General features: G+C 45.4%; 6 protein-coding genes across 6 annotated transcripts; 2 read left to right on the top strand and 4 right to left on the bottom strand.

Moving 5' to 3' along the window:
- Window positions 1-386: 386 nt before the first annotated feature.
- AOL_s00006g179 (uncharacterized protein) lies at window positions 387-4375 on the bottom strand (the record flags this gene model as incomplete). Its single annotated transcript, XM_011119488.1, has 7 exons — window positions 387-493; window positions 569-763; window positions 820-1031; window positions 1091-1203; window positions 1275-1468; window positions 1534-3663; window positions 3736-4375. The coding sequence occupies 7 exons, from the start codon at window positions 4373-4375 to the stop codon at window positions 387-389; spliced, it is 3591 nt and encodes a 1196-aa protein (XP_011117790.1).
- Window positions 4376-5322: 947 nt separating this feature from the next.
- On the bottom strand, window positions 5323-6387 carry AOL_s00006g180 (uncharacterized protein; the record flags this gene model as incomplete). Its single annotated transcript, XM_011119489.1, has 4 exons — window positions 5323-5742; window positions 5812-5946; window positions 6018-6046; window positions 6132-6387. 4 exons carry the CDS (start codon window positions 6385-6387, stop codon window positions 5323-5325), a joined length of 840 nt encoding a protein of 279 aa, XP_011117791.1.
- Window positions 6388-12290: 5903 nt separating this feature from the next.
- Window positions 12291-13716, top strand: AOL_s00006g181 (uncharacterized protein; the record flags this gene model as incomplete). Its single annotated transcript, XM_011119490.1, has 4 exons — window positions 12291-12379; window positions 12453-12510; window positions 12575-12602; window positions 12716-13716. The coding sequence occupies 4 exons, from the start codon at window positions 12291-12293 to the stop codon at window positions 13714-13716; spliced, it is 1176 nt and encodes a 391-aa protein (XP_011117792.1).
- Window positions 13717-15590: 1874 nt separating this feature from the next.
- Window positions 15591-16455, bottom strand: AOL_s00006g182 (uncharacterized protein; the record flags this gene model as incomplete). Its single annotated transcript, XM_011119491.1, has 3 exons — window positions 15591-15827; window positions 15901-16290; window positions 16381-16455. 3 exons carry the CDS (start codon window positions 16453-16455, stop codon window positions 15591-15593), a joined length of 702 nt encoding a protein of 233 aa, XP_011117793.1.
- Window positions 16456-18606: 2151 nt separating this feature from the next.
- Window positions 18607-20435, bottom strand: AOL_s00006g183 (uncharacterized protein; the record flags this gene model as incomplete). Its single annotated transcript, XM_011119492.1, has 3 exons — window positions 18607-18757; window positions 18832-20128; window positions 20195-20435. 3 exons carry the CDS (start codon window positions 20433-20435, stop codon window positions 18607-18609), a joined length of 1689 nt encoding a protein of 562 aa, XP_011117794.1.
- A 406-nt stretch (window positions 20436-20841) lies between these two features.
- Window positions 20842-23734, top strand: AOL_s00006g184 (uncharacterized protein; the record flags this gene model as incomplete). The annotated part of the gene is made up of 7 exons (XM_011119493.1): window positions 20842-20955; window positions 21023-21669; window positions 21727-22120; window positions 22179-22385; window positions 22444-22560; window positions 22613-23458; window positions 23519-23734. The coding sequence occupies 7 exons, from the start codon at window positions 20842-20844 to the stop codon at window positions 23732-23734; spliced, it is 2541 nt and encodes an 846-aa protein (XP_011117795.1).
- Window positions 23735-24711: the final 977 nt, after the last annotated feature.

Consider the following 24711-nt stretch of genomic DNA (forward strand, 5'->3'; position numbering starts at 1 on the left):
ATATAAAAAATATTATTCAACACGTGCACAACCACATGGATATCGATATCATTGAAGGTACTAAACATCTCGCTATTTCAGACGCCCTTCTATGCAAACAAAACTCGAATATGAAAATAACAATATAAAAAAAGGAAGTTTAAAAAAGAAAGGAAGAAAGAAAGGAAGGAAGAAGGAAGAGAGAAAAAACCGACAAGTCAAAGAAGTATTATCTCATCAAAACGTGAATATTAGTACAGATGCATACTGCTTTATGCCTTGTTTCCAAAAGAAAAAATATTCTGGCTCAGGTATCAGATTTGTTGACGTCGGCTTTCGAGTTTTTTTATTTTTATTTTTTTTTCGCCGACCATGTACTATGTTTGTTTCATACTTCAGTTTAAACATTAGAAGAAGATACCTCCGCTAAGATACTCGATCGTCCTCCTCATCTCTTCCTGGAATTCCTCGCGGATATTATCAATGCTCACGACACGGCGTCGAAGTTTTTTACCTATAAATCCGAATTAGCATAGTTCTCAAACCATTTCTGTTCAAGATGAGTATCTCGAATGGCGTTTTGACATACCGTCGACAAAATGAACACCGCTGCTCTCTTGTTCGGCATGCAGTCTAGTAAATATGTATGCCTCTTCCTTCGGCACCAGTGCCAAAACATTCAATAGCGCCAAATAAGCCTCTCTAACTTCCTTTCCGGTGAACCTCTGAGAATTTGTCAAACAGCCTTGGAGCTTCTTCAGGTGGTCGTATTGAGCGGATGCAGCTGTTTTCCTCGTTAGTATTCGGAACGGTAATATAACCAGGATAATGATAACATACCACCACGACGGTTACCCTTCAATATTCTCCATGCATACGCAATTTTGTGGTATGGAACATGAACTGAGGCTACTTCGTTTAGTTGCTCATATTGGCGTTCTAGGACTGCATCGACTTCTTCGTGGAGACCGGAGAATTCGAATTGACATAGTGTGTCGGCTTGATTGTGTTCACACATGGAGACGACCAGGCTTTTTAGGGCTTGTCGTTGCCTACGATATCCGTGTTAGCTAACGTGAGCTATTAATTACAGTGGAGGGGGGGGACGTACAATGCCTTATCGCTATAGCTCATAAGCGCTGAGTATGCAGACTGATAGTTGGGAACCTGAAGTGCGGCACTGAATTGCCTGGCTAGAATGTCGGATCGCAATGCCGTTTCCTCCTAGATTTACTATTTGTGAGACCCTATCACGGAAGAAAATATATACTTGAATAGCTGAAAAAGAGTCTTACCTGATCAAGGCGGTTAGGCAGAGCCTTGAACGCCAACTCAGAGAACACGACGACCTCCCCGTACTGCTTCCTATGTTCAAAAATCTCGGCCACATGGAAGTAATATCTTGGGGTCCCAGAGCATAGGTACTCGAGTTCCACAGGTGTGAAAAGCGCAGTTAGTGAGTTGACAGGAGCAATATGGTGATGAGCAGCTAAAAATAAATATCAGATTAGAATGAAGGCATAGAAGTTCAAGTCAGCAAACTTGAAAACATACCAATTCCAGGAGCAGCGGATTGGAAGAGCTCCTCTGCTGTCTTCCATTCCTTACGGCAAACCGCCATCCGCGCTTTTAGGTAATCTCCCCACGGGGTTGGAGGTAGATATGGCATGAATTCTCCCATCAGTCGGATCGCATTCATACGCAATAATCTCGAGGCAATCAGTGTTACAGCCTCCGAAAACTGGCCAAGTTCCGTCGCAGCCAAGAACTTCTGAATGCTCGAAGTCAATGTAACCGGTCCGGATCCGACGGCGGAAGGTGGTGGCCCACCATTAGTCTTTAGGAGAATCTGCAAAGTCGGGAAGTTGTGAATCTGAGGTAAGGCCTGACCTCTATACCCTCGAATAAGTCCTAATGTGGTCCTCAAACTCTGTTCTGTCTCCACATCTTCTGGCGTGGGTGTCCATGAGTTTTTGCTAAGCCAGCTGAGTATATTGTACTCTCGGAGCAAAGCGACGAGATCGAGATACAATTTGTTGTATGGTTCAATATCGTCGATTTCCACGATCGTCGAGCAATGAACGAGTATGAGCAGCAGCGTCAACTCAAACAGCAGGGTATAGTTCACATGGATAACCTCTTGGCTGCCTCTTAAAAGCAACTTCTCTCCAAACACTGTCAAGTTCGACGATCCTGAGGGCTCAAATTGTGTGATGCTCGACAAGACAACTCTGAAAGCCCGTTCCGGGTCATGCTGTAGTGCGGCGACAAGACCAGCAACGTGGTCTAGATGAGATTGCGGTACACGTCCCTCGAAGCACCGATCATACATCCCATCGATGCGGTCATAAATCGCTACATCAGGGGGTCGGGTAACCTCATCTTGGAATGCGGCGACGCATTCATCAAATGCTGTTGGCGATAACGAGTCATTTAGCTCGCGGGCCGCTAGAATCAATGATTTCACAGAATCAACCAGCCCGTCACCAAATAGAGCCTTCCCTTTCTCAGAAGAATTCTGGTATAAACGTTGGATATCAGCGGTAGTTGCTGTTGAAAGGTTTTGGGATATAGTCTCGCTCTCTGACGACTTTCTGACGACTGTTATCGTATCCGCATTTGCAACAAAGGCAAGGCCAGAGGCTGGGTCGATATTCAGCGACAAAGCTTCGACTCGTGTCCTGTCCAATTCGGTACAGATTCTGAAAAACGTATTCCATTGGACTTCGTAGTCCCTCCAAAGTGCGTCCTCAGTGTCCATACCAGCATCAAGGGGGTGGATGTTCCGAAGGCTAACGACGGCATTGACAGCACTCAAAACAAGCCCATGACGGGAATCATTTGAACTCGGTTTGTCGAGGTCCGTCGATCTACCACCCTTGGATATAAAGTTCTTTTTGAAGATTTCGACAGCTCTGTCAATTACAGAGTCGGAAAATCTTCCAGGTTGGAATATCCAGTCCAGCCAGTAGCTCGAAAGATCAGCAATCTCTCCACCTGGAGGGCTTCGAGGTTTCTCCAAAAGTAGCTGTTCTTGGCTAGCATCCACCCAGTTTCCAAAAGTCCTCGGCATGTCGTCGATTTTGAAGGTGACCGTTTGTAGTCTAGAACTAGTATTGCTCTTCCAAAGCAGCCACATCGATATTAAACTTGGATCGTCTTTCGAAAACGAAGCAATCCCAAAATCTGCAACCACCCAAAGAGTATTAAAAGTTGGGGGTTCGAGTTTCAGAGCTTCGTCAGGGTATAGGTCGACAAGTCGAGTAAAGCCAGCCGTACCATCATCCGTCGCCGCCCACAACTTGAACGTTCCAGAGCCAGCAGGTGAGAGTGTGAGAAGCAAAAACATATAGCGGGGGTCGGGTGAGTCTTCAATAAGAGCGACAAGGTGGGCCGGGGCTGGATCGAGGTAGTTCTTGATCGACGGTGCATTAGACGCTGGCTCGTTAAGAAGATCGTATGTTCCAAGCATTGTGCCCCGCTCCATGGACCACACTTTCAACTGGTGGTTTATCGATACGGTAAATAGAAGGCTATATCTAAAAGTCATAGCCACAGATACAACGGTAGACGCTGCGATGCTATTGTCGCCATATCTGACTTGGGCACCTCCCCATCGAACAATGCTTTTGATTGAACCAAAATAACCCCCGTCACTGAAAGTGATTTCCTTATACCCAGAACCTAACCGAAGAATACCGTTAGTCCCCTACATATTTCTCGCTTCGTCTGTATTTATACCCAGTGTATACTCACTGCTCTTCTGGTGTATCAATCGGTCTAGTCTTATCAAGTTTCCATCCTGCAATGCAACTAGCAGAGAATCCTCGGATACGGCTCTCAAGAAGTGTGCAGACCGTACTGCAAGCGATGGCGGTTGGAAAACATGACACCATCCTGGATGTAACCTATCTCCTTCATCGTGAGATGTAAAAAAACTCTGATGTAGATTAAATGTATAGAGGTGGTTTCCTGCCGTCAGGACAAATATCATAAGCGAATGGGTCTCCGGAAGGTCGTAAAAGGTCACGCATCCCGATACGATTGCTCGTGAAAACTGAATCTTGTACGCAGACGCGACTGCTAGGTGCTGGTCGTTTGATCGTGCGACATCCAAGGGCAGCATCACCAAGGTCCTTCCCTTATTCACCACCCTCCATAGTATTGTTCTAGGCGTTTGGTGTATTGCGCGAAATACAATGGACGAAGACGATGCCAAAGATCCTAGGGGAAAGTCGTCCGTTTCGCCCGTAATCAAAACACCAGCTGTGTCGTTTCCATTCTCCTCCACTGCCGCAGCTTCTGCTGCATCGTAGTCCGGAACTGCAACTTCGACTATTCGATCGTCGGATGCCCAATCTAAGGAGACCCGTGTCTCTTTGTAGACGTAAACCATTTTGGGATGTAAAGCTTTGGCGCACGTTCGTGATGGCGGCCAACTAGTTGTAATAAATGACTGTGATGAAGCCCAGCTTTTGAGGGGTCCGGTGTAGATTTGGAGGCTCAGAATCTCATCCCGTTGGATGCCAATGGGGTTAAATTGAATGTGATATTGTGACAAGCTAGTTTGTAGGGATTGTGGGGGTTCGAATGTTGATGGAGGGTAGCGCTAGGGTTAAGGATGAGGTTGAGAAGGGAAGACGCGACAGGCTTTTCGAATTTCCGCCAACCTCACCAACACAGCCGCCTCAGCTCAAGCAACATAGAATACACCGCAAGCTAGCACCCAGATCCTGTCGTAAACAACACCACTACAAATTATAATATTAAACCCGGGCCTACGAGACCACCGTATTCCACTATTAACATCATTATCATCGGACAGTCCAATTCAAATGGCCTTTGGGGGATTATAAAGTAGGTCCTATAGATAGTTTAGGTCGTAACTAATATTCTCATTGAATTCCCACAGCTAAGGCACAGTTGCCATAACGTGCCACCTCCATATATATACAAAGAAAACCACATCTAACATCTTCAATATCATTAAAAAGACAACTATAACAATAGCAAAAACTGAAGGAAAAGAAGAAAATCAAATGAACTCCGCCAAACGAGTGTCGACTTTTTGTTTACAACGCCCCTATCATAATTATCATTAGTTTCCGCCATTATTTCTTTCACGGCGACCCGTCGACCTCGTGCATGGTATCCTTTGTATCATGTACACTTCCTTGTAGATTCTGTTTCCCGCCTTTCTTGCTTGCTCAAATTCAATCAAAACGCCGGTAACAAACACTCATATGTTGCAGAAAGACAACACGGGCTTCAAATATTAGGGTATTAATCGGAATCCATCTCCTGATTATCGGTCAAAAATATATGGACCGTTCCTATGGATGCTTAAACACTGATTAGGTGGTTGCTGCCTTTAACCATGGCACTGAGTTCTTCAGCGTCCTTGTTGTGTTCGCGTCTCCAGACTGCGGTGGAAGGTCGACCCCGTCCTTTGATATCTTCTTCCCTAGCTTGTACCACTCGAGGAGTACTCGTGTGGAAGGGTCGGATTGGTTGAACTGGTTGGGCGCTTTGGCCAGGGACGAATCGTCCCAAGAAGCCTCTTTTCTTTGGTTGGTCATTCAAATCAACATCACGAAATTCGCCTTCATCTTCTTCGGAGGCGGATTCAGAGACATCAATAGATGGGAGTCGGTTTGGTGCCTCGAAACTCGGCCTTCCCCATCCTAAAGCATCAAGGCTGGATCGGCTTGATTGCATACTAGGTCGTCGAGAGTCCGAGACCTGTGTTCTCGCAGAGATATCCTATTCAACGATGATACACCATTAGCAAAACAACTCGATTTTTACAAGAAAGCGGGGGAAAGAACGTACAAATGATCTTCGATAGCTATCAAAGGATTCTCGGGTGATAGCGAATCCGATATCTTGAGTATCGGGAGCCTCGGCTGGACTTCCGTTGGGAGTCTCTTTTTTCCCCCAGAAGGCTTTCTTGTCAACCGGCGAGGGCTGTTATCGAGAAAGGATACATTAGCTCAAGTTTTTTTAATTTGATTACGGAAGAGAGGATTGGTTCTTACAGGAAGATAGATACCACTGTCGTTGACGGCTATGAATAAAAACAAGAACAAGTCAGCATCTGAGCCCAGGAATGCAAATACGTTTACTAATTGGACTATTGGACGATAACGTACTGCTCAATTTGTATGTATTGGTATCCTCTTCACGACTGCGACGAGTCATGATGGAAAGGGAACCCGTACTCTTCTCTCGTCGGTGAGAGCGAGGAGTGGAATCATCAACCGATGGGGTAGTAGGAGCCGTATTGTCGACAGCGGCGGCCACAGCAGGAGCAGGAGTTGGTTCCTCGACAATTGGGGCGGTTGGAACAGCGGCAGGTTGGGCCTTCTTAGAGAAGGGGAATCGGAATTGAGGCATCGAGACTGGCATTTTGGAAGGTATAGTAGGATATTATATAATTATTCGACTTTAAAGGTTATGTATGGACAATTGCAGTCAATTGAATCGATGAAGGCCAATAGTCTTTGGATGTTTCGTTTTGTGTTGAAGGGAGGGTTCGAATTCAGAAGTTAATTAGAAAGCTTATATGTCGATGTGTCTTAGGCAATGCAAACTAAGATCTTGAGATCGAGGAAGAAGGCGAAGGCGAAGGATAAGCTATTAGATAATATGGATAATATAATTCCTCAAAGGGGTATTTAAATCTATCTGTTTAAAGCAGCGTGAATTCAGGAAAGGAAGGGGAAAGGGAAAAAGATGGTCACTGACGGATCAGATCGGGTTGTCTACGGTCCTTTTCTATCCTGTCCTAGCTTCGGTCTGCGGATTTTAAACAGAACCACCACCCACCACCCACCACCATCACCCCAGCCAAAACGGCGAGACAGTTCACACCCTCTCCATTGCGGCCTCGTCCGCTTTAGTCAAATCCTCCCAAACTTTTCCCTGGCATGGCCGTGGCATGCCTGCTGCATGTTGGCGTAGATCCCAGCGTGCTTAGTGGCTGACTTGCTCGCTCCCTCGGTCCAACATCAAACCTTGGCCCATAGCCAGTCATCTTCGAGGGTCCTTCATTGCGAGGGACACCAGGACCCCACTGCCTTGGATTGGTATATTCTCAAATCAATCATCATGTTCTTAATTTCAGTTACAGATACAGACAGTTATCGAATCAAATCATCCGCGAATAGCGTGACAGGGCTAATGCAAAAAACCCTTCAGTCCAGGTACATACATACTTACATACTTGCACACATATCTGGCACGTACCTGCCCTGCAAGTACAAGTATTTTGTTCGGTATGAACCTTTCCCGCTCTAGACCTGTGAGAGGGGAGATCTCGCCTCGGAAGCTCCGCGGTCCGACGAAAACATCTGCGCACGAGGACAACCTCGCGCGGCCTAGAAGGAAGAAAAAAAATCTCCAAGGCCATTAACTGGACAACGACATGCATGGTTCGACTTGAGGGCGAATCAAACCACTGTAGCGAATGAGACAACTGTAGCTGTCAAGGCGGCTGCAATCTGCATTATGTGAGGGGCTCCCTCTGTTTTTGATAACTAGTATCTTTTTCAGCGACGCTGTCGATAGATACGGATCTGTCTCTGTCAATATCAGGGACAATCTTAAGATCTTTCGTATGATGTATTACAGTCTCAGCGGCTCGTCTGCACCTGTTTAATTGACTACGAATGATCTAATCGTGAGAAGTTTGGCTCTTAGGCTAAAGTTGCACATCCGCACGAGCGAATGATGACAAAAAAATTTAAAAAAAAAAACAAAAAGCCTTGACTGCCTTTAATTCTTGGTTTTAGTCTTCAGTGTTCCCCAAGAATGCTTGGAGGACTGTTCGAAGGAAGTCGGCATCTGATCCTGACGACTTTACTAAAAACCAGGATTAATGACCTAAAATCAGCAAACAATAACAAGGGTTCCTTATCCGATATGACGAAATGTAAATGCTAAAGACAAGGTATGGGGTAGCGGATTTGAGTATACATCACAGCCTCAACCGCAGTGGTTTGTCAGTGGAGTGTTCTGACCATCGGGAAAGTTCCTTTGGACGAAGCCAGGAGTCCCAGACTGCCGTATCTCACAACACCAAGGCTTAGTTATCACGGTCACAAATTGCAAAAACGATGTATCACTATTTGTCGACGGCTGCTTCCGAAGTCAGGCTGGAGCCTTCGTGCTTCCCAACCTTCCGTAAATATAAGGACGAGGCCCGAAACTCCCCGTCCAATATGTAGACAACACCCGTCGGTATACACCTTCGTCGCACAAGTACCATATTCGGCAAATACTTGAGTACTTGGGACGAAGACAATCAAATTCCCATGGAAAAGATGTGCCGACTATACCAACTCTTGGATCGGGCGAAAAATTCGTGTATACGCAGACGATCACGGTATGGTTATGGTTAGCATCGATGCAATTAGGTGCGTATATCTGCAAGAAGTTCAAAGTGCGCTGTCCCTGGCGAAAATATGTCAAAACAGGTAAACTGCGCCCCTTAGAACCTTTTGATCATGACATGATCGCCCTCGATCCCTCTTCATTAACTTTGAATAGACGAATTCTAAAAAACGTGAGATATTCGAAATAAGAGATCCATTCACGTGACCGTCTACATCATCTGGAAAGGCAATTGCATTGCATGCCAGCTAAACCCACAATTAACAGGGGTAGGGGTTCAACTCCTCAGGCCCTAGACTAGACGAGCATCTTGACCTGATGACGAACATTCAACAAAAGCACATGTCAATTACAAGTTTTCGCTTGGAAGATAAGATAGATGTCGATGGAGTGGATAATAGGAAAATTTAGTCCACCTGAGCACTTGCATAAAGATACTTAAAACTTGCATGCTAGTGCAGCGCTGCTGGCCTGGTACAGATCCTGTCAAACACATTTTTGATACCTAAATATTTAAGTAAGTACCTAGGTAAATAGTACTCACTACCTGGTATATGCCTTGCAATTGACTCGAGATCTCTAGGCTAGTGCAGCCTTGATTCGCGACGACGGCCGGAATACGGAATCGTGTCAGATCTAATTCAATCACACGAATTGTACAAAGTATCTGCCTAGCACTAGGTTATGGTTACATAATATTCACCTAAAACAGTCTTGGATCTGATTTTTAAACAAATTATTTTAAGACCCTTATGAGGCTGCAAAGCTGCCAACCAACGTTTTCTCGAAATATAACGGTGAAACCACTCAACAATAGCGTTGTTAGCTGGTGAGTCTATATAAAGTATCCAGCGACGAACATATTATAGCTATCGCTAGCGGGCCCGGAAGCGGTGCAGGATGTAATCCCTCAAACGGCTTTCCGCCGCCAGCTTTACGAGACCACGCCAGCTCCACATTGGTCTTTTTTTTTCTTTCAGCCTTACTCCCCCACCAACTTTTAGATTTCGTCTAGCTTCAAACCTCACTTTTGTATTATATCGGAAGACTGGCTACTTGTTAGCTAGTCCTACTCTCTCAAGACTCAGTTCTTTAGGGTCTTTCTAGTCTAGTTGGGTCTTCCCTACTACCACACACCACTCGAACTAATATCACTTCGATTTATAATTTAATTAGTATTTGAAATTCGTCCGAGTACGTAATCAGGAAGGGTAAGTATGCTTCTAGCGACCCCATTATGCATACATGTAATTTGTAAAGTACTAAAATAGTCTTCAGAAAATCTTCATAGCGGATTACGTGTATACGAGGCAGATAGAGGCTAGAGAGAAGTTTAGTTCTTACTTAATTAAATGATACCAGTACTATATATTGCCCCTCTTATGATACCTTCGATCAAACGTTCTACTATTGAAATATAGATCTATATATATATCATATGTAGTCTAGTCATATTTACTATTTTAAGTCTGGATAGATCGATATCCGAAACCGCTTATTTACGTATATACGTGTACCGATATCTATATTCTGACACTTTTTTATTTTGTATTTATTCAGAGTTCTAAAGTGAGGCTATGGTTTGAGTAACGTTGCCCGTTTCCCATTTCCCAAATTAATTTATCTACGATTGTTTTTATCTGTGGTTAACGGTTCTTAATTGATACCTAGATTGGCTCGTACTCAAGTTGATAGGATATATTGGTTATTATTTCAATTATGAACAATAACTTAATATACCTAAGTCAGCTGCCTTTTAGGCCGGTACATGAAATGGTCAGTCACCATAGCTAAGTCTCTGTAGCTATAGCCTTAGGGCCTTTTACCTCGTGAACTAACTGTCACAATTGAAGAAGGGTTAAATCGATGAGAAAATTTTGGCGAATCACCAGCACCAACCTCTTCTTTAATCAGAAGACGAACCTCTGGCTTTGGTTATAGGGGTCGAGTTAGCGTAGTAGCTTGGATATTTTGTTCATTCGCAAAAGCGTTTCCCCTCGAATCCTATGCGATGCAAGACTACACTATATTATAAATATATGAGCGTTCTAGTCCACACTAGCTGACAAAAAATAAATCTCTAGATGCTGTGTATCAACTTAATATTGCTAACTCTATGTTTCATTAGATATTCAAAGCTGATACCATGCCTTCTATAAATGTAGGGCGGCAGTACTATAGTAGGTAGTGTGGAAGGAGGCAGCTGGGTGGGATTTGATCATAAGGGTATATGTACTCGATCTTCACAACGTTAACTTATAAACCTAGCTTAGTATGAGGCAATTAGAATCATGAATGGCTGACTCGACTCCGGGCTTTGTTTTGCGGCCTGGAAGCTCGGGCTTGGGCAATTGAGGCTACCTTGGCTTGAAGTCGAGTAGATATGCCTATCGTAGCCGGACTGGCATCCGCCCTACTTCCGGATCATATGTAATACATACTAAGTACCTGTAGTAGTTATGTCTTTGCGTTTTAAATCCAGTAGGTTCTTTAATTGATTTGCTGAGCTCATGGAGGTCCGTGTCTATAGCTATAGATCTACCCCAACCTTTGCAAGACACGTAGGTACAGCCAGTACTTGCTAAGAAGTTTACAACCCCAACCTCAATTGGGTAATCCCAACGCAATTGTCTAGTTCAAAATGCAACATTGCATGGAAAAATAAAAATAAAAAAAGAATTATCACGTGATTGACTGTCAAAGAGAGTTTCCCGCCAGTCCCGGTTTTAGTGCTTTTTCTGTCTCGAACTCGAGCTTTCCCGAAGTCTAGTTTCCAATTGCATCATGTAGCTTATAAAGGCCATATGGATCCAGACGGCTGAAGACTAGTCGAGGACTGGAAAGTCTTCCGGCGTTACCCCTCAAATGGGGGATGCGATGTAGCTCACGGTATCGACGCGATACTACTATGTAGATACTGTCGATACCGACGAGTGCTCCTGTCCAATGGCTGCAGCATGCCGTTTTGTGGTACTCCAACATCGAAGAGAATTTTATTACAGAAGCCCGAGCTCGGACGAGAGACTTTCAGGGTCCGGACATCTCGGGCACCGGTCGGGTTTGGACTAGTCCCGGAGTGGTAATTTAAGCTGTTGGAGATTTACCCGAAGAGGCAATTAATTAATTTTCAAGACCAGGGAGAGCTGTAGCTTGGGTGCCATCGAGGTACTTATCCGATCCCATGCGATGGGCCTCTCAGTGGAGATGAGCGAGCGAGCACAGAAAAACAAATTTTAAATTCAAAAAAAGAAAAATATATAGAAATAGTGAAATAACGAAAATTAAAAAAATAGAGATCAGGAAGAAGAGTTACATTAATCATAATTCAGAGTGCATTAGGTATATGCATGTCGACATAGCTTCGGATAATAGTGCGACGTAGAACCTTCGAAGACTTATATCGGTTGAGGTGAGACCTTGGGCAAAATTTTATGCTCGTCGCCGAAACCTTTCTACTTTCTACTACCCTTTCCTAGCAGGGGGCATCGCATCATTCTCGAAACTTATCTAGCCTTAAACCTTCGATTGAGAGGCTTTATTCTGGTCTTAGTAAACCCTCGTTCCTAGTCCGTCTGTCTGTCTGTCCTCTCTTGCTAACCCTTCCGGACTGCGGCAACCAGCACTCTTTTTTTTTTTTTTTTCCCCTCTTGCGCGAGAACCGGCCGGTGTTACCACTACACCCTTGGATAAGATAATTTAATATTTCCCTCTGCTTCTCCCTCCTTCTTTCTTCCTTTCTACTTGAACCTCCTCCTTTCCACTTCTTCTTCTCTTCTCCTCTCCTCTTTCTCTTCTTTCTCCTTCCACTACCATCTTCTGCAATTCGCAAGCTCTGATCCGACTTCGGGTAAAGTCAATCGGTTCCAGCAAACATCACCAAACTATCCAGCCTTCGCAAAAACACCATCTCAACAAAAATGACGCAGGCACAGGTCAACGGGACTTCCAGGAAGCCCTTCTTGTTCACCTCCGAGTCCGTCGGAGAAGGTCACCCAGACAAGATCTGGTATGTTCCTTAGCCACCCCCCCCTTTTTTTTTCTGCTCTTTGGAGCTACAATATACTGAACTTTTGGTGTAGCGATCAGATCTCGGATGCCATTCTCGATGCCTGCTTGGCTGAGGACCCAACCTCCAAGGTAGGACAAGACCTCTTAGTACGACGAAAATTTGCTTCCCGCTAATTCAATTGCTTCTTTCCAGGTTGCTTGCGAGACTGCTACCAAAACTGGTATGTGCGGAAGATACCCTAAGCTCCTAGTGTTCCAGGCACAGATTTTTTTTTTCCTCACCCATGTTTTTACGTAAGCGGCTACTAACGGCAGTGCGTTTTCCCTTTTACAGGTATGGTCATGGTCTTTGGTGAAATCACTACTGGAGCCAGACTCGACTACCAAAAGATCATCCGTGATGCTATCAAGGACATTGGTTATGACAGCTCTGACAAGGGCTTCGATTATAAGACTTGCAACGTCCTAGTTGCCATTGAGCAACAGTCCAAGGATATTGCCCAGGGTCTTCACTACGAGAAGGCCTTGGAGGACCTCGGTGCTGGTGATCAAGGTATCATGTTCGGTTATGCTACTGATGAGACCGAGGAGTTGCTCCCACTCTCTCTCCTCCTCTCCCACAAGCTTAATGCTGCCATGTCTTCTGCCCGCCGTGATGGGTCTCTCCCATGGTTGAGGCCCGATACCAAGACCCAGGTCACCGTTGAGTACGAGAATGACCACGGTGCTTTCATCCCACGCAGAGTCGATACCGTTGTCGTCTCTGCCCAACACAGCGAGGACATTGACACCCCAGAGCTCCGAAAGGAGATCTTGGAGAAGATTGTCAAGAAGACTATCCCTGCTAAGTTCCTTGATGACCGAACTGTCTATCACATCCAACCATCCGGCCGTTTCGTCATCGGTGGGCCACAGGGTGATGCTGGTCTCACTGGCCGTAAGATCATCGTCGATACCTATGGTGGTCACGGTGCCCACGGCGGTGGTGCTTTCTCCGGAAAGGACTACTCCAAGGTCGACCGATCTGCTGCCTACCTCGCCCGATGGATTGCCAAGTCCCTCGTCAAGGCCGGCCTCGCTCGCCGTGCTCTCGTCCAGCTCTCCTACGCCATCGGTGTTTCTGAGCCCCTCTCCATCTTCGTCGACACCTACGGAACTAGCGACAGGACTTCTGAAGAACTTGTTGAGATCATCAAGAATAACTTCGACATGAGACCTGGTGTCATCGTCAAGGAGCTTGACCTCGATAAACCAAAGTACTACCAGACCGCCAAGAACGGTCACTTCACCAACCAGGAATTCACCTGGGAGAAGCCAAAGGTTCTTGAGTTTTAAACTCATCAACCTTATCCTAACATTAAAAAAAATTATTATCACACTATAAAAATCACACCTCGAATTGCATTGGAAAGAAGACTTCAACTCCTTCTTCCACTGCCGGACACTTGTTCCTCCCTTGTACTATCTTTTTGCGCGACATGAAAAAGCGAAACTCACGGTTGCCGACACAACATTTCCTACCTCTTTCCTTTCATTTTTCCTCCTACCCTCTCTAGCACGAATAGACATGACGGATACACTAAAACCCCACAATGTTCCTCTCTGTCTCTCTTTCATCCCTTCACCCATCATTGAGCATCTGTTGTTTTTTTTACGAGCCTCACGGGTAAAGACAAAAGCTATCCATTTTGCTTCCAGGTTTTTTGTTCCCAGTCTTTTGTTCCTTTTTACAAAATAGCTCTCTATCAGGTATAAAGACCAAAATGCTAAAAAGACCAAACCACGGGAACCGGCGTTGTTTCGAATAAGGGAGGGCCATGTTTCAACACCATGCAGCTTTAGATGATATCATAATGCAATTTGGGCGTTTCGTTGTTTTTTTGGATATTGGGTCGTTGTTTTATTTCTCTGGTTTTTTCTTTCCCTACATTGCAATGGCGGATTATGAACGGTGCTTTCCTTATTTTTATCTTTTCCTTTTTAAAGTTCTTCGATTCTTCTAATACACCTTTTTTGCAACATGTGTTTTGTGGTTGGCCGGTTTAGACGGGCGATGGAGTTGGCAATCGATGAAGGGAGGGCCAAAGTGATGCTACCTATTACATTACTTTAGATAGCGCACAGAATTGAAATATGAAGATGTTGCTGAAGCTTGAATGTGCAATCAATTGCCGACTCGTGATCGATATATATGGCATTTAATTCGTTTTATTGATAAGATGAATATCATACTACGCGGTGTTCTATCGACTCTCGGTTTTGATCTACAGCAAGTCAATAGTATGAATGGCGCATTCATATTACACTACAGGCCGGGAGCTAGCTCTTGGGCTTGCAATGGGACCTTGCAGCCAATAGTCTAAAAATACCATGTAACCCGCGGTAGACTCTGCGGCGTTCTAATTGGATATTATACGTATTCAAGTATCTATTTTTTTAGATGTATTATATAATCTTCAAAGTCTGGACATGCATTTCTAATTGGTTAATTAATAATCAATCGGTGGGACTGATATGTTGTTTCTAAATCCGCAGGACTTATGTATTTTGAATCACTCTTATGTACCTATATATACTGGTACCTTATACTTAGTTATCCCCTGTACCTAAATAAGTACCTAGGTATTTAAGAAGTTAACATGTGGTCGAGAATGGTCTCGTAAACTAGGTTGGTAAACTAATTGGAAAATGTTACAAATCCTAGGCCTATATAAGTAATCTGGCTCCGAGACTGATAGGTAGTTTCATTGAAAGACAAGCACTGATACCGTAAGTCTAAGTCAACAGAAGTAGGAGGGAGGCAAAAACATATGCATACAAGAACAAATTGTCTTAAAAACAAATAAAAAAGTACCAGTTATGTTTTCTATGCCGTCGAAAGAAAGGGGGAAAAAAAGACAGGAAAACTCCCAAAGATTTGAAAGCCAGGAAAAGAAAACGCCGTGAACAGGATGAATATTCCCCGTTTTATTGAAAGAAGGAAAGAAGGCATCTAGGTTGAACTCTTCTCTTGTTTCTGATGAAGCAATTCCCTAATCCCTCTTAGAAATAGATAAATGAAATAGTATTAAGGGTGTCCCCCTAATGAATGCCCTTTTTACAAATAATAGGCAATTGGTGTAAGCTATCTTTCTAGCGTGGGCCCTCTTTGTCGCTAATCCGTGTATAAATTTCTCCGAAATTGTATATGTTTCTGAGTAAAGGCGGAATTATGGTAGGAAGTCGTCTTCTTCCGAAGCGTCCGCTGCGCTATTTGTCAACGAAAGATATGTGGTCCACAGGATACCGACTGACGAAGCAAAGGGAAGTTGGAATTGAAGTGGCATGAACCTGAAGTTGATGATTTGAACCGCTGGCCAGAGAATATAGTTGGATCGGAGCGCTGGCATATAAACATTTGAGAATTTGTTCTGAACTGCTTTTTTATCGCCGCCTTCTGCAATTGTCTATTTGATATAGGATGGATCATGTAAGAAATCGATGTATATAGGAATGTATAGATATGATGTTAAAACATACCATGAATGTAAAGAACCCGGCCAACCCCACCGGAGCGAATATAAGTTGGTCACATGCCACCCTCTTCAGAGCCGGGACCATAGCCGTCGAATTGGGTGGAATAGGAAACGTCTTTCCCAGAAACTTAAACCACGTAAATTGCGCTGGTGCCATCACAAATCCCCAAAACGCGAATCTCGCTAGCCTTTCGAATTCAAATGGTGGGGGCAGGAAGTCGGTCCGTGGTATCAATTCGCCTTTGTGTAGTGCATCTGGGAGTTTATTGTCCAATTCACCGATTTCAATGGCGACTCGGTCCTGTGGGAGTTCCGGGCCCGTGGGCTTTCGGAGGGCTCGTTCACGAACTATAGTGATGGTTTGAGCGACGGTATCTGCTATACTGTTTAGGACCTGGCAGGCATGATGGTTATGCGTTAGTTAGGTGTTGGAATTTGGGGAATAGGTCCGAATTCGGGGTAGTTTCGACGTGGGGGTGCTTACGGCATTTGAAATCATCATTGTTAGGATTGGTCGCTTTTCGAAGGACTCATTGAAGACGGCAATGAATCTTGCCATGATGAGAATTTCTACTATGAAGATGATGAATGGGATGAGTGGCTAATAGAATTGAAAGTAAATTAACTGTTAGCTAAGGTCGATGGACCGTGTTGTTGTGGCGGTTACACTTTTGGGTGGTTATAGATTTGACGAAGAACAAAAGAATGGATCAGAAGGATGATCTCTATAAGGGTAAATTGGAATAGCGTATTGGATTGAAGTTGGAGTAGGAGTTTTGACAGGCGCTAAAAAGGAAACGAGAGGGGATACGGCATTGTTTTTGCATGGGAGTCGACGTGGTGAGGTCAGGTAATGAAGGTAAGGTAAGGTGAGGCAAGGGTATTTGACGATACCATGACCTCATCCCGCTTCCGCCGCCTCTCTTGATTTGATCCTTGGAACGGGAACAGACCACAGACACATTAAAATAAAATAAAATAAAAAAAGGATATCTTGCAGGAATAGCACCCGATATCCATAAGATAGTAGACATTTTAAGCAGGGACTTTAAAGCAGGTGCACTTGGAGGGTTATGATAGGGCTGTTGATAGTAAAAATCATATGCTCGGAAGGGTGATAAGTTAACATACTATCCTGTCCAACAGGTAAACTGACTGAAGGTGCCGCATCGTCCTCTTTGCTCTAACCCGTAGAGATGGCATCTTGAAAAAGAGGAATCTCTTCAACGGGATAACCACTAGGAAGTATATATATATATACTTGAGTAGATAGCTATAAGATATAGATCCCGGTTGGAATGACTATCCTTTGTGATCTCGAGGCCCAAGCGACGGGATCTTTTCTAGACAGACAACACCCTTTTCTTTTCTTTTCTTTTATTTGGGTTATTATTGATGTAGATTTTGTGTATCGTATCTGGTGGCGTTCGGTATCGGATGATGGAAAACGGGGGTTTCGATCGGTCCTATTGGGTGGCCTGGATGGAGCTTCCAGAGCTAAACTAGTGCGTCAGGGAAGGCCCAAGTCAGGAGAGCTGATGCTGGACGACGTGGGGTTTCTAGCTTTTAGAATTTTGGAACGTCGGGACGATGATTAGGTGTCTTCTTCCTTTCTGTTATCTTCTGTTTGTATAATATAAATGCGATGAACAGCTTGTTTGTAGTTACGTCGGAGCATTCTTGTGGGAGGGCGAATGAGGTGGAATCGGACGGTCACAGTAATACCATTTAACGGAACTCGGCGGGCCGGTGTTTGGTTAGTTTGGCGACTAGTTTGGGGGCGAGGCTATGGAGATGAGCATCAGCATTTCCTGTACCGACTGGCTGATACATACTTCAAGTTATTCTTGGATCTGGCGCTATTCATTTCACTCGTTTGTTCATGCGATAATGGTAGCCCCCCACAACGGTTCGCACTGGCCTCAAATTTCAATTTCTCGATATGATTTGCAAATCGTTCGATACACCGATCTGCTGAGCAGCTGTAATCCAGCCCGAGACCATTTCTTTCCTTCGGGTTGGAATTTTTAAATTGGTTGAGGCTAACCTTTTTTCAAGCACATTTGTGAAACTGCGAAGTCGTAATTGCTGTCGCAGTTTTGACGTTAATATGCATATTTTTTAGTCAGCTAAGTGGCGATGCTCTAACATTAACCGCTCCTTTGTGTAGCCCGTTCGTTTGCTCATAGTATAGCCCCGAAAGCTGATTCGGAACCATCCATGGATCCAAGGGTCCCTGGTATACAGCCACTGATAAACGTCTAACGGCATATCGAACGTTGATGGTGTCGCATAGCTCGCACTGAACTTGGAGCTCTTGAGGCGACATAATTCCTGATAACGAGTTTTCTAGCGCTGTAGATGCATCGGTGCTTATCGATATCAATGCGAGATTTCGCTAAACATGTCATCCCGTTGATGAGGCCTGTGCAATTGGTAAATCGATTTACGTATTTTCTAACATTTCCTCACGATGCATATGGTGTATGTTTGCCTTTTCAAAACTTCTCGAAACAGTGTCCGCTAGGGAGCCCCACGAGGCCTGTCGGCATGTTCGAGACATAAGATAGCTGTCACATGGTAAAATGCTTGATGTGTACCTTTTTTCATTTTTTAGTCGTGATTTGAAACATACAGGAAATTCGGGGTATCATCTCTCTTCAAAAAAAGATCGTCGAATAGCAGAGACGGGGTTCGAAGCTCTCGTCTTTCATGTACAGACGACAGTCGGCAATTCTCTACATTCAGTTATATCGTTGGTCATAAGGTCTACTACCCTGACTCCTTCGATCGTTAAAACTCCAGTCGCTAATGCAATAAATCTTAATTCTGCTGTATGGCAAGCATTTGGGGCTAACGGTCTATATCGAATTATGAAAGGTTAGCGTGATGGCTCTCTAAATATTATGTGACTAGTATTATGCTTTCAACTTACCCGATCCTCACGTCATTAACGAGAGGTATCAACTCAACAGCCTCCAGATGCTGACTCTTGTACGATGAGAACAGCGCTGCATCTTCGACTACCGGTTCCGTCATGTTATGCGGTATGCTGGGGAGGATCTTACCCTCGCCCTTTCGTCGCTTTGGCGGAACTAGTAGGGCGAGACGTCGTGCGCGGCTACTCCTGTTCATAACAAAGACTCGCCAAGAGAAAATATCACCTGGGTGGACATTGAGTGACATGGCCGTGAAAGTTATCGTTAGGCCCGAGGGCTCTATTAGGCTGGTAGTAGCATTTGATTGTGACGATAATGGGCGCCCTCCCAAACGTAGGGATGGTGGATTGCCGTGGGTTGTTGCGGAAAGAGAATCATGGCGGGACGAAAAGTCGATAGATGTCTCCCAGTGTGTGCTGATTAATGGTTTGCAGATATCTGATACCATTGCCTGTCCTTTGAGCTTTACAACGATGTGCTTCAACGGAGTCGCTGGCTGGGAGGGTCCGCTCTTGTTTGGGATCCGGAAGAGGAAAGTTATCTCATCCATTACTTGCAGTAGAGTTGGAAACATTTTCTCGGACGATTCCATTGAAGAAATAAAAACTCCACCGCATTCTAAGACTACATCTCTGATTTCGAAGTTGCACCCGAGTTGCGGTGTAACTTCGAGTGTAAGATGTGCAAAGAGGTTTTCCGTATTCGCTTTTCGAGGCGTCTTATTCCCTCGTAGTTTGAAGTTCAGCCCTGGGACAATCGGGAATGTCTTCTTCGACGAGTATCCCAGAGGGCTAAATGATTCCTTTGGCGCGGGCTGCGTAGGAATCACTCTGGATACTCTGAGGGCGGAGAGGTAAGGTAGCTTTTCTGGTGATTCACCACCAAATGACTCGAGGATGTTGACATTTAAGGCTTGCCGACCCGAAAGATACTCATTTGCCGGCAGCCTTGTATTCTGGTTTAATAGCTTAAGAGTGGCAGAGGCTGAGAATACGACCCTCGGATTATTTGGCCTTGCCTTCGGGTGTCCTAAGGGAACTGTAATTTTCCAAATAGCTAAACGTGTGTCGCCATCCCGCCACAGTATCTTATCGCCGTCCTTATCTTGTATGGTTTTCTGATAGAGTAATATAGGCCCGTCTGGTGGCCTGCTGCCATCTGGTCGTCTTTGACTTTGGTTCTCAACGGCGGTGACCTCTAGCGATACTGCGAGTCGCGAACTGTATGATTTATAAACAGAGTCATCGTGAATGCCGAATATCTGTAGGGCTATGAATACGGGCACATCTTCGTCTATAACTCAGATATGTCAGATATATGGCACAATTGGAAAACCCACAAGCTCTAAGAGGGACGAACCGAAGTATAGGTGCTGCCTCTGCGCCAGGCTGGACAATGCTGGAACCGGATGGAGCAGATCATTGGGATTTAAAACACTAAGATGCGTCGGCCTCGGTCTATTATTCAAGAAATCCTCGATATCCAAACCACTGTCTTCGGCGACAAAGACTTCGAGACGAGCCTTCTCGACGATGTCGGTACTGATTGTCCGTCGATGGCCACGGCCACGCGAAGGCCCGATACTACCAGGACTGGCCATTCGAGCCAAGGGGAATCATCGGCACGAGCCCCCGGCTCGCTCCGACACTCGATGGGCTCCACGGACTCGTTCCTGCCTTGTCGTTGGTGCTGAAGCTCGAGGTTGGTGACTCTTGTTCTGAACAGCTATCGCAGAGCTGGGAGCTTGCCTTGATGTGGTGTTGTAGGAACCTGGTTGGTTCGTGCTTTCTTGGAATCATCGAAACGAGCCAAACCCACCTTCTTGTCCTTAACCTTCTTTTTTCACTTGGCCCACCACCGACGCCACGACATCAACCATCAACGACAAGTAAAACCTGACGGCACCAGTCGCGATACTCAAACCCGATACTTCGATAACCTGTCTGGTTTGCGCACCCACGTTCATTTACGCGAAGCCTTACCCTTCAAGACGCGCCCCATAAGACATGTCGTCTTTGTGGCAGGAAGCCCGCGCTCCGGACGGGAGAACCTATTACTACAACAGCCAGACAAAGGCGACACAATGGCAGAAGCCGTTGGATATGATGGCCCCTTTGGAGGTATGTTCTTCGTACGGCAGGCAGACCAGAAAATGGCTCCTAGATGCTGATTATCGAGAAACTATAGCGGGCGATTGCTGGGCAACCTTGGCGGGAGTATACCACGCCGGAGGGAAAGAAATACTGGTCCCATATCGAAACTAAACAGAGTGTCTGGGATATACCAGAATCATTCAAAGCAGCCGTCGATTCTGCCCAGAAAATCCCTTCTCTTCCACAAGCACCACAGTTTGTAGCGGGAGGTACCCAGAACTTTAACAATTCAAACTACCAATCAGGCCCACATAGGGATCGCGATCGAGGAGACCGGGACCGAGGAGACCGAGACCGAGACCGAGATGACCATACGCCAATCGAGCGATCGTCCGCTGCGAATGACAGTATCAATGCTGCTCGTGCATTGCCCGTCCCTGACAAGAATGAATCTCAATATCAAAACTATGCAGATGCTGAAGCGGCCTTCTTCAAATTGCTGAAGAAAAACAATATTGGCCCCGATTCTACGTGGGACCAAGCCCTGAAGCTGGTTATAAAAGAGGCACCATATCGGGCTATCAGAGACCCTCGGGACCGTAAAGCTGCCTTCGAGAAGTATACTGCCGAGCTTCGTATGCAAGACCTTGAGAAACAAAAGGACCGAATGACCAAACTGCGCCAAGATTTTACAACTATGTTGAAGAGTCACCCCGAAATCAAGTACTACACTCGATGGAGGTATGATATACATTGTCTACTCGTCAATCTCCACATATTAACTGTGTTATTTCTTAGAACTGCTCGCAAGTATATCGAGGGTGAGACTATCTTCCGCTCAGCCGCTGACGATAACGAACGCCGCTCTTTGTTTGAGGAATACATCCTCGAATTACGAAAGGAGGAGCAAGAACGAGAAGCAACTGAGAGAAGACAAGCTCTCGAAGATCTGACGGCTCTCTTAAAGTCCCTGAATCTTGAGCCGTATACTCGCTGGTCAGAAGCCCAAAACCTCATTAGGGAAAGTGATAGCTTCAAGTCTGAACCGAAATACCAGGCGCTTTCTAAGCTGGATATCTTGAACATGTTTGAGAGCCATATCAAATTCCTCGAGCGTAGTTTGAATGATAATCGACAAAAGCAAAAACAGAACAAACAAAGGAAAGAACGTAAGAACCGTGAGGCCTTCGTTGTAAGTACTAGATTTTGATTTGATTGAATATCGTCTCGCTTTGCTAATGTATCCCTAGACCCTACTCGACGAGCTCCTAGCAAAAGGCAAAATCCGATCTGGTTGCAAATGGAAAGAGATTCACCCATTGATCAAAGATGATGAACGGTATGATAATATGCTTGGCCAATCCGGTTCTACCCCCCTTGATCTGTTTTGGGACAAGGTCGAAGAAATCGAGAGAGAGGTTCGGAGCAAGAAAAATATCGTCATGGACATCCTAGAGGTATGGCTACTAAATCAGACACATTATATGCTTGTGCTAATGCAGATGGCGAACACAGGAGAAAAGGTTTCAGGTATCGCCCAAGACTCATATCGACGAGTTTATCCATATCTTGCGTTCAGACTCGCGTACTGCTCAATGGTCACATGATGATTTTGTTACAGTTTTCGATAAGGTAAGCCGCAATATTCAATCTATATCGAGGGCCTGGCTAATTGTCCTGAAAGATTCACGAGAAATCAATCAAACGAAGCGAGGAAGACCGGCATCAAGCGGATCGTCAGCAGCGCCGACGTGTCGATGCCCTACGCTCGGCTATCAAGCATTTAGACCCCCCTGTTTCTGTGGGCGACACCTGGGAGAAAGTCCGTCCTCGTTTAGTCAAATTAGAAGAATTCAAGGCATTGGACTCCGAAGACATGCGTCAGTCCGCCCTTGACAAGTTTATCCGCCGTTTGAGAGAGAAGCTGGATGACGATCGTGAACCAGATCGCAAAGAACGTAAAGGTAGCCGTGGAGCCGAGCGCACTGACAAAGGAGATCGTGAGCGTGAAAGGGCTCGCACGCCTCGTGAGCATGACAGCAGGGACCGTCATCGTGGTGATCGGGACCGTGAGCGTGAAAAGGACCGGGATCGAGAACGAAACGGGCATCGTGCCAGTCACAGAACCCCGCACCGTACTCCAGAGCCGGATGCATATGAAGCCGAGCGCCGACGTGCCGCTGGTGAACGTGAAAGGCAACACCTAAAATCAGGTACTACCTTCCCGGTTGGTCGAAGTGAGCGTGAGAGGGAACGTGAGCGTGAGCGTGAACGTGACAGAGATCGAGATCGAGATCGATTCGAAAGAGACCGCGAACGCGATGCATATTGGGATAGAGAGCGTGAAGAGAGGGAACGCGAAAGAGAGGCCCGTCATTCTGTGAGTATCTATGAAAGGGAAAGGCGTGAGCGAGAAGAAGAACGTGAGAGATCCTTCAGGACTCGAGACCGTGACGACGGGAATGGCATTACGAGACGTCGTCGCTTGAGCCCTGGCGAGGAAAGTGATGTTGGCAGAAGGGAAGCCAAGGTCAGTAAACATCCCACTTAGCTCTCTCATGTAACTTCGTGCTAAGCCTATTAAAAATAGCGATCGAGGCACGAACGCGGATCTTTTGAGCGCCTTCCTTTAGACAGACCGCCGACCCGGGAGGAACATTTCGATAAGCCGACTCCTAAGGAACTCGGAAAGGCTGTCAACCTTAATTACGGTGATGACCCGGCTCCGACCCCGACCCCAGCCCCGACCCGCGCTCCCGCCGCGGCTGGCGACAATGCTAGCGAAGAAGGAGAGATCACTGAATAAGGTGCTGGAGGGGCCAAACTCGTACGTGATACATCTTACGTCTTTGGAATGAGCTGAAATATGCAACCCGTGAGGTATCTTAATGCCTGTTATTTTCATTGTATCCTAATTATTGTCTCTTTCTCTTTTATATCGCAGTGGAATGTCTTAATTCTTCTTTTATCTTTTGATATTGCAACGGGAGGTGGAGGATTATGGGGTATAGGTCTGGACCAACGTGGTGCGTAGTCTACGATTTTTCCCTTGAAATGGTGGTATGGGTACTGTTGATGTAGGTGGAACAGAAAGCTCTACGACGTCGCCTATTTCCGCCCCACAGGACTATTTCGTTGATGGATATATACACTACCATGGAACGGCGTGTACGTTATACTCCCCTTTTGTTACTAACCGTCGGATACAGCAAAATGCACTTATATATTTTTTCTGATTGATATTTTTTTTATATTGAATTTGTAATTGAGCCTCTCGATGGTGAGTATTTTCGGTTCTTAGTTTCCACTTTCAAGTTCGTCCCCCCTACTAAATCCGAATCCCTACCGCGATTCTGGTCCGTCAGTTTATGATTTTCACCTGTGCACTCTTTGAGGGGGGTATTGACCATAGTATAATTCATATTGAAATGTCTATTTCCCTTCTTTGAGCCCAAGCGATCACTGCTACTCAACGACCAGCAGTTCTACATGGCTTCAAGCTTCGGATCTTGGCAACCCCGGAACATAGTTAGAATAACTAACGCCAATACTTTCAATATACACGAAGTAACGCTCCAAAATATATCGGAATTTGCCAGAACTTCGTACTACAGCCGTACTAGTACAATCATGTGTACGTCAAGTAGCCTGTGAACTGCGAACTAATCCCTCTTACCAAGCTAGCAGGTCGGCCAGTTGTAATAAGTAGCTAGCGTCCACGCTTAGAGCCTCTTAAGCTTCTGGGGCACCGGCTTTGAAGGTGTGGTATTTTGTAAATGTACT

Source organism: Orbilia oligospora (genome assembly GCF_000225545.1).
Source record: "Orbilia oligospora ATCC 24927 unplaced genomic scaffold scaffold00006, whole genome shotgun sequence".
Taxonomy (NCBI): domain Eukaryota; kingdom Fungi; phylum Ascomycota; class Orbiliomycetes; order Orbiliales; family Orbiliaceae; genus Orbilia; species Orbilia oligospora.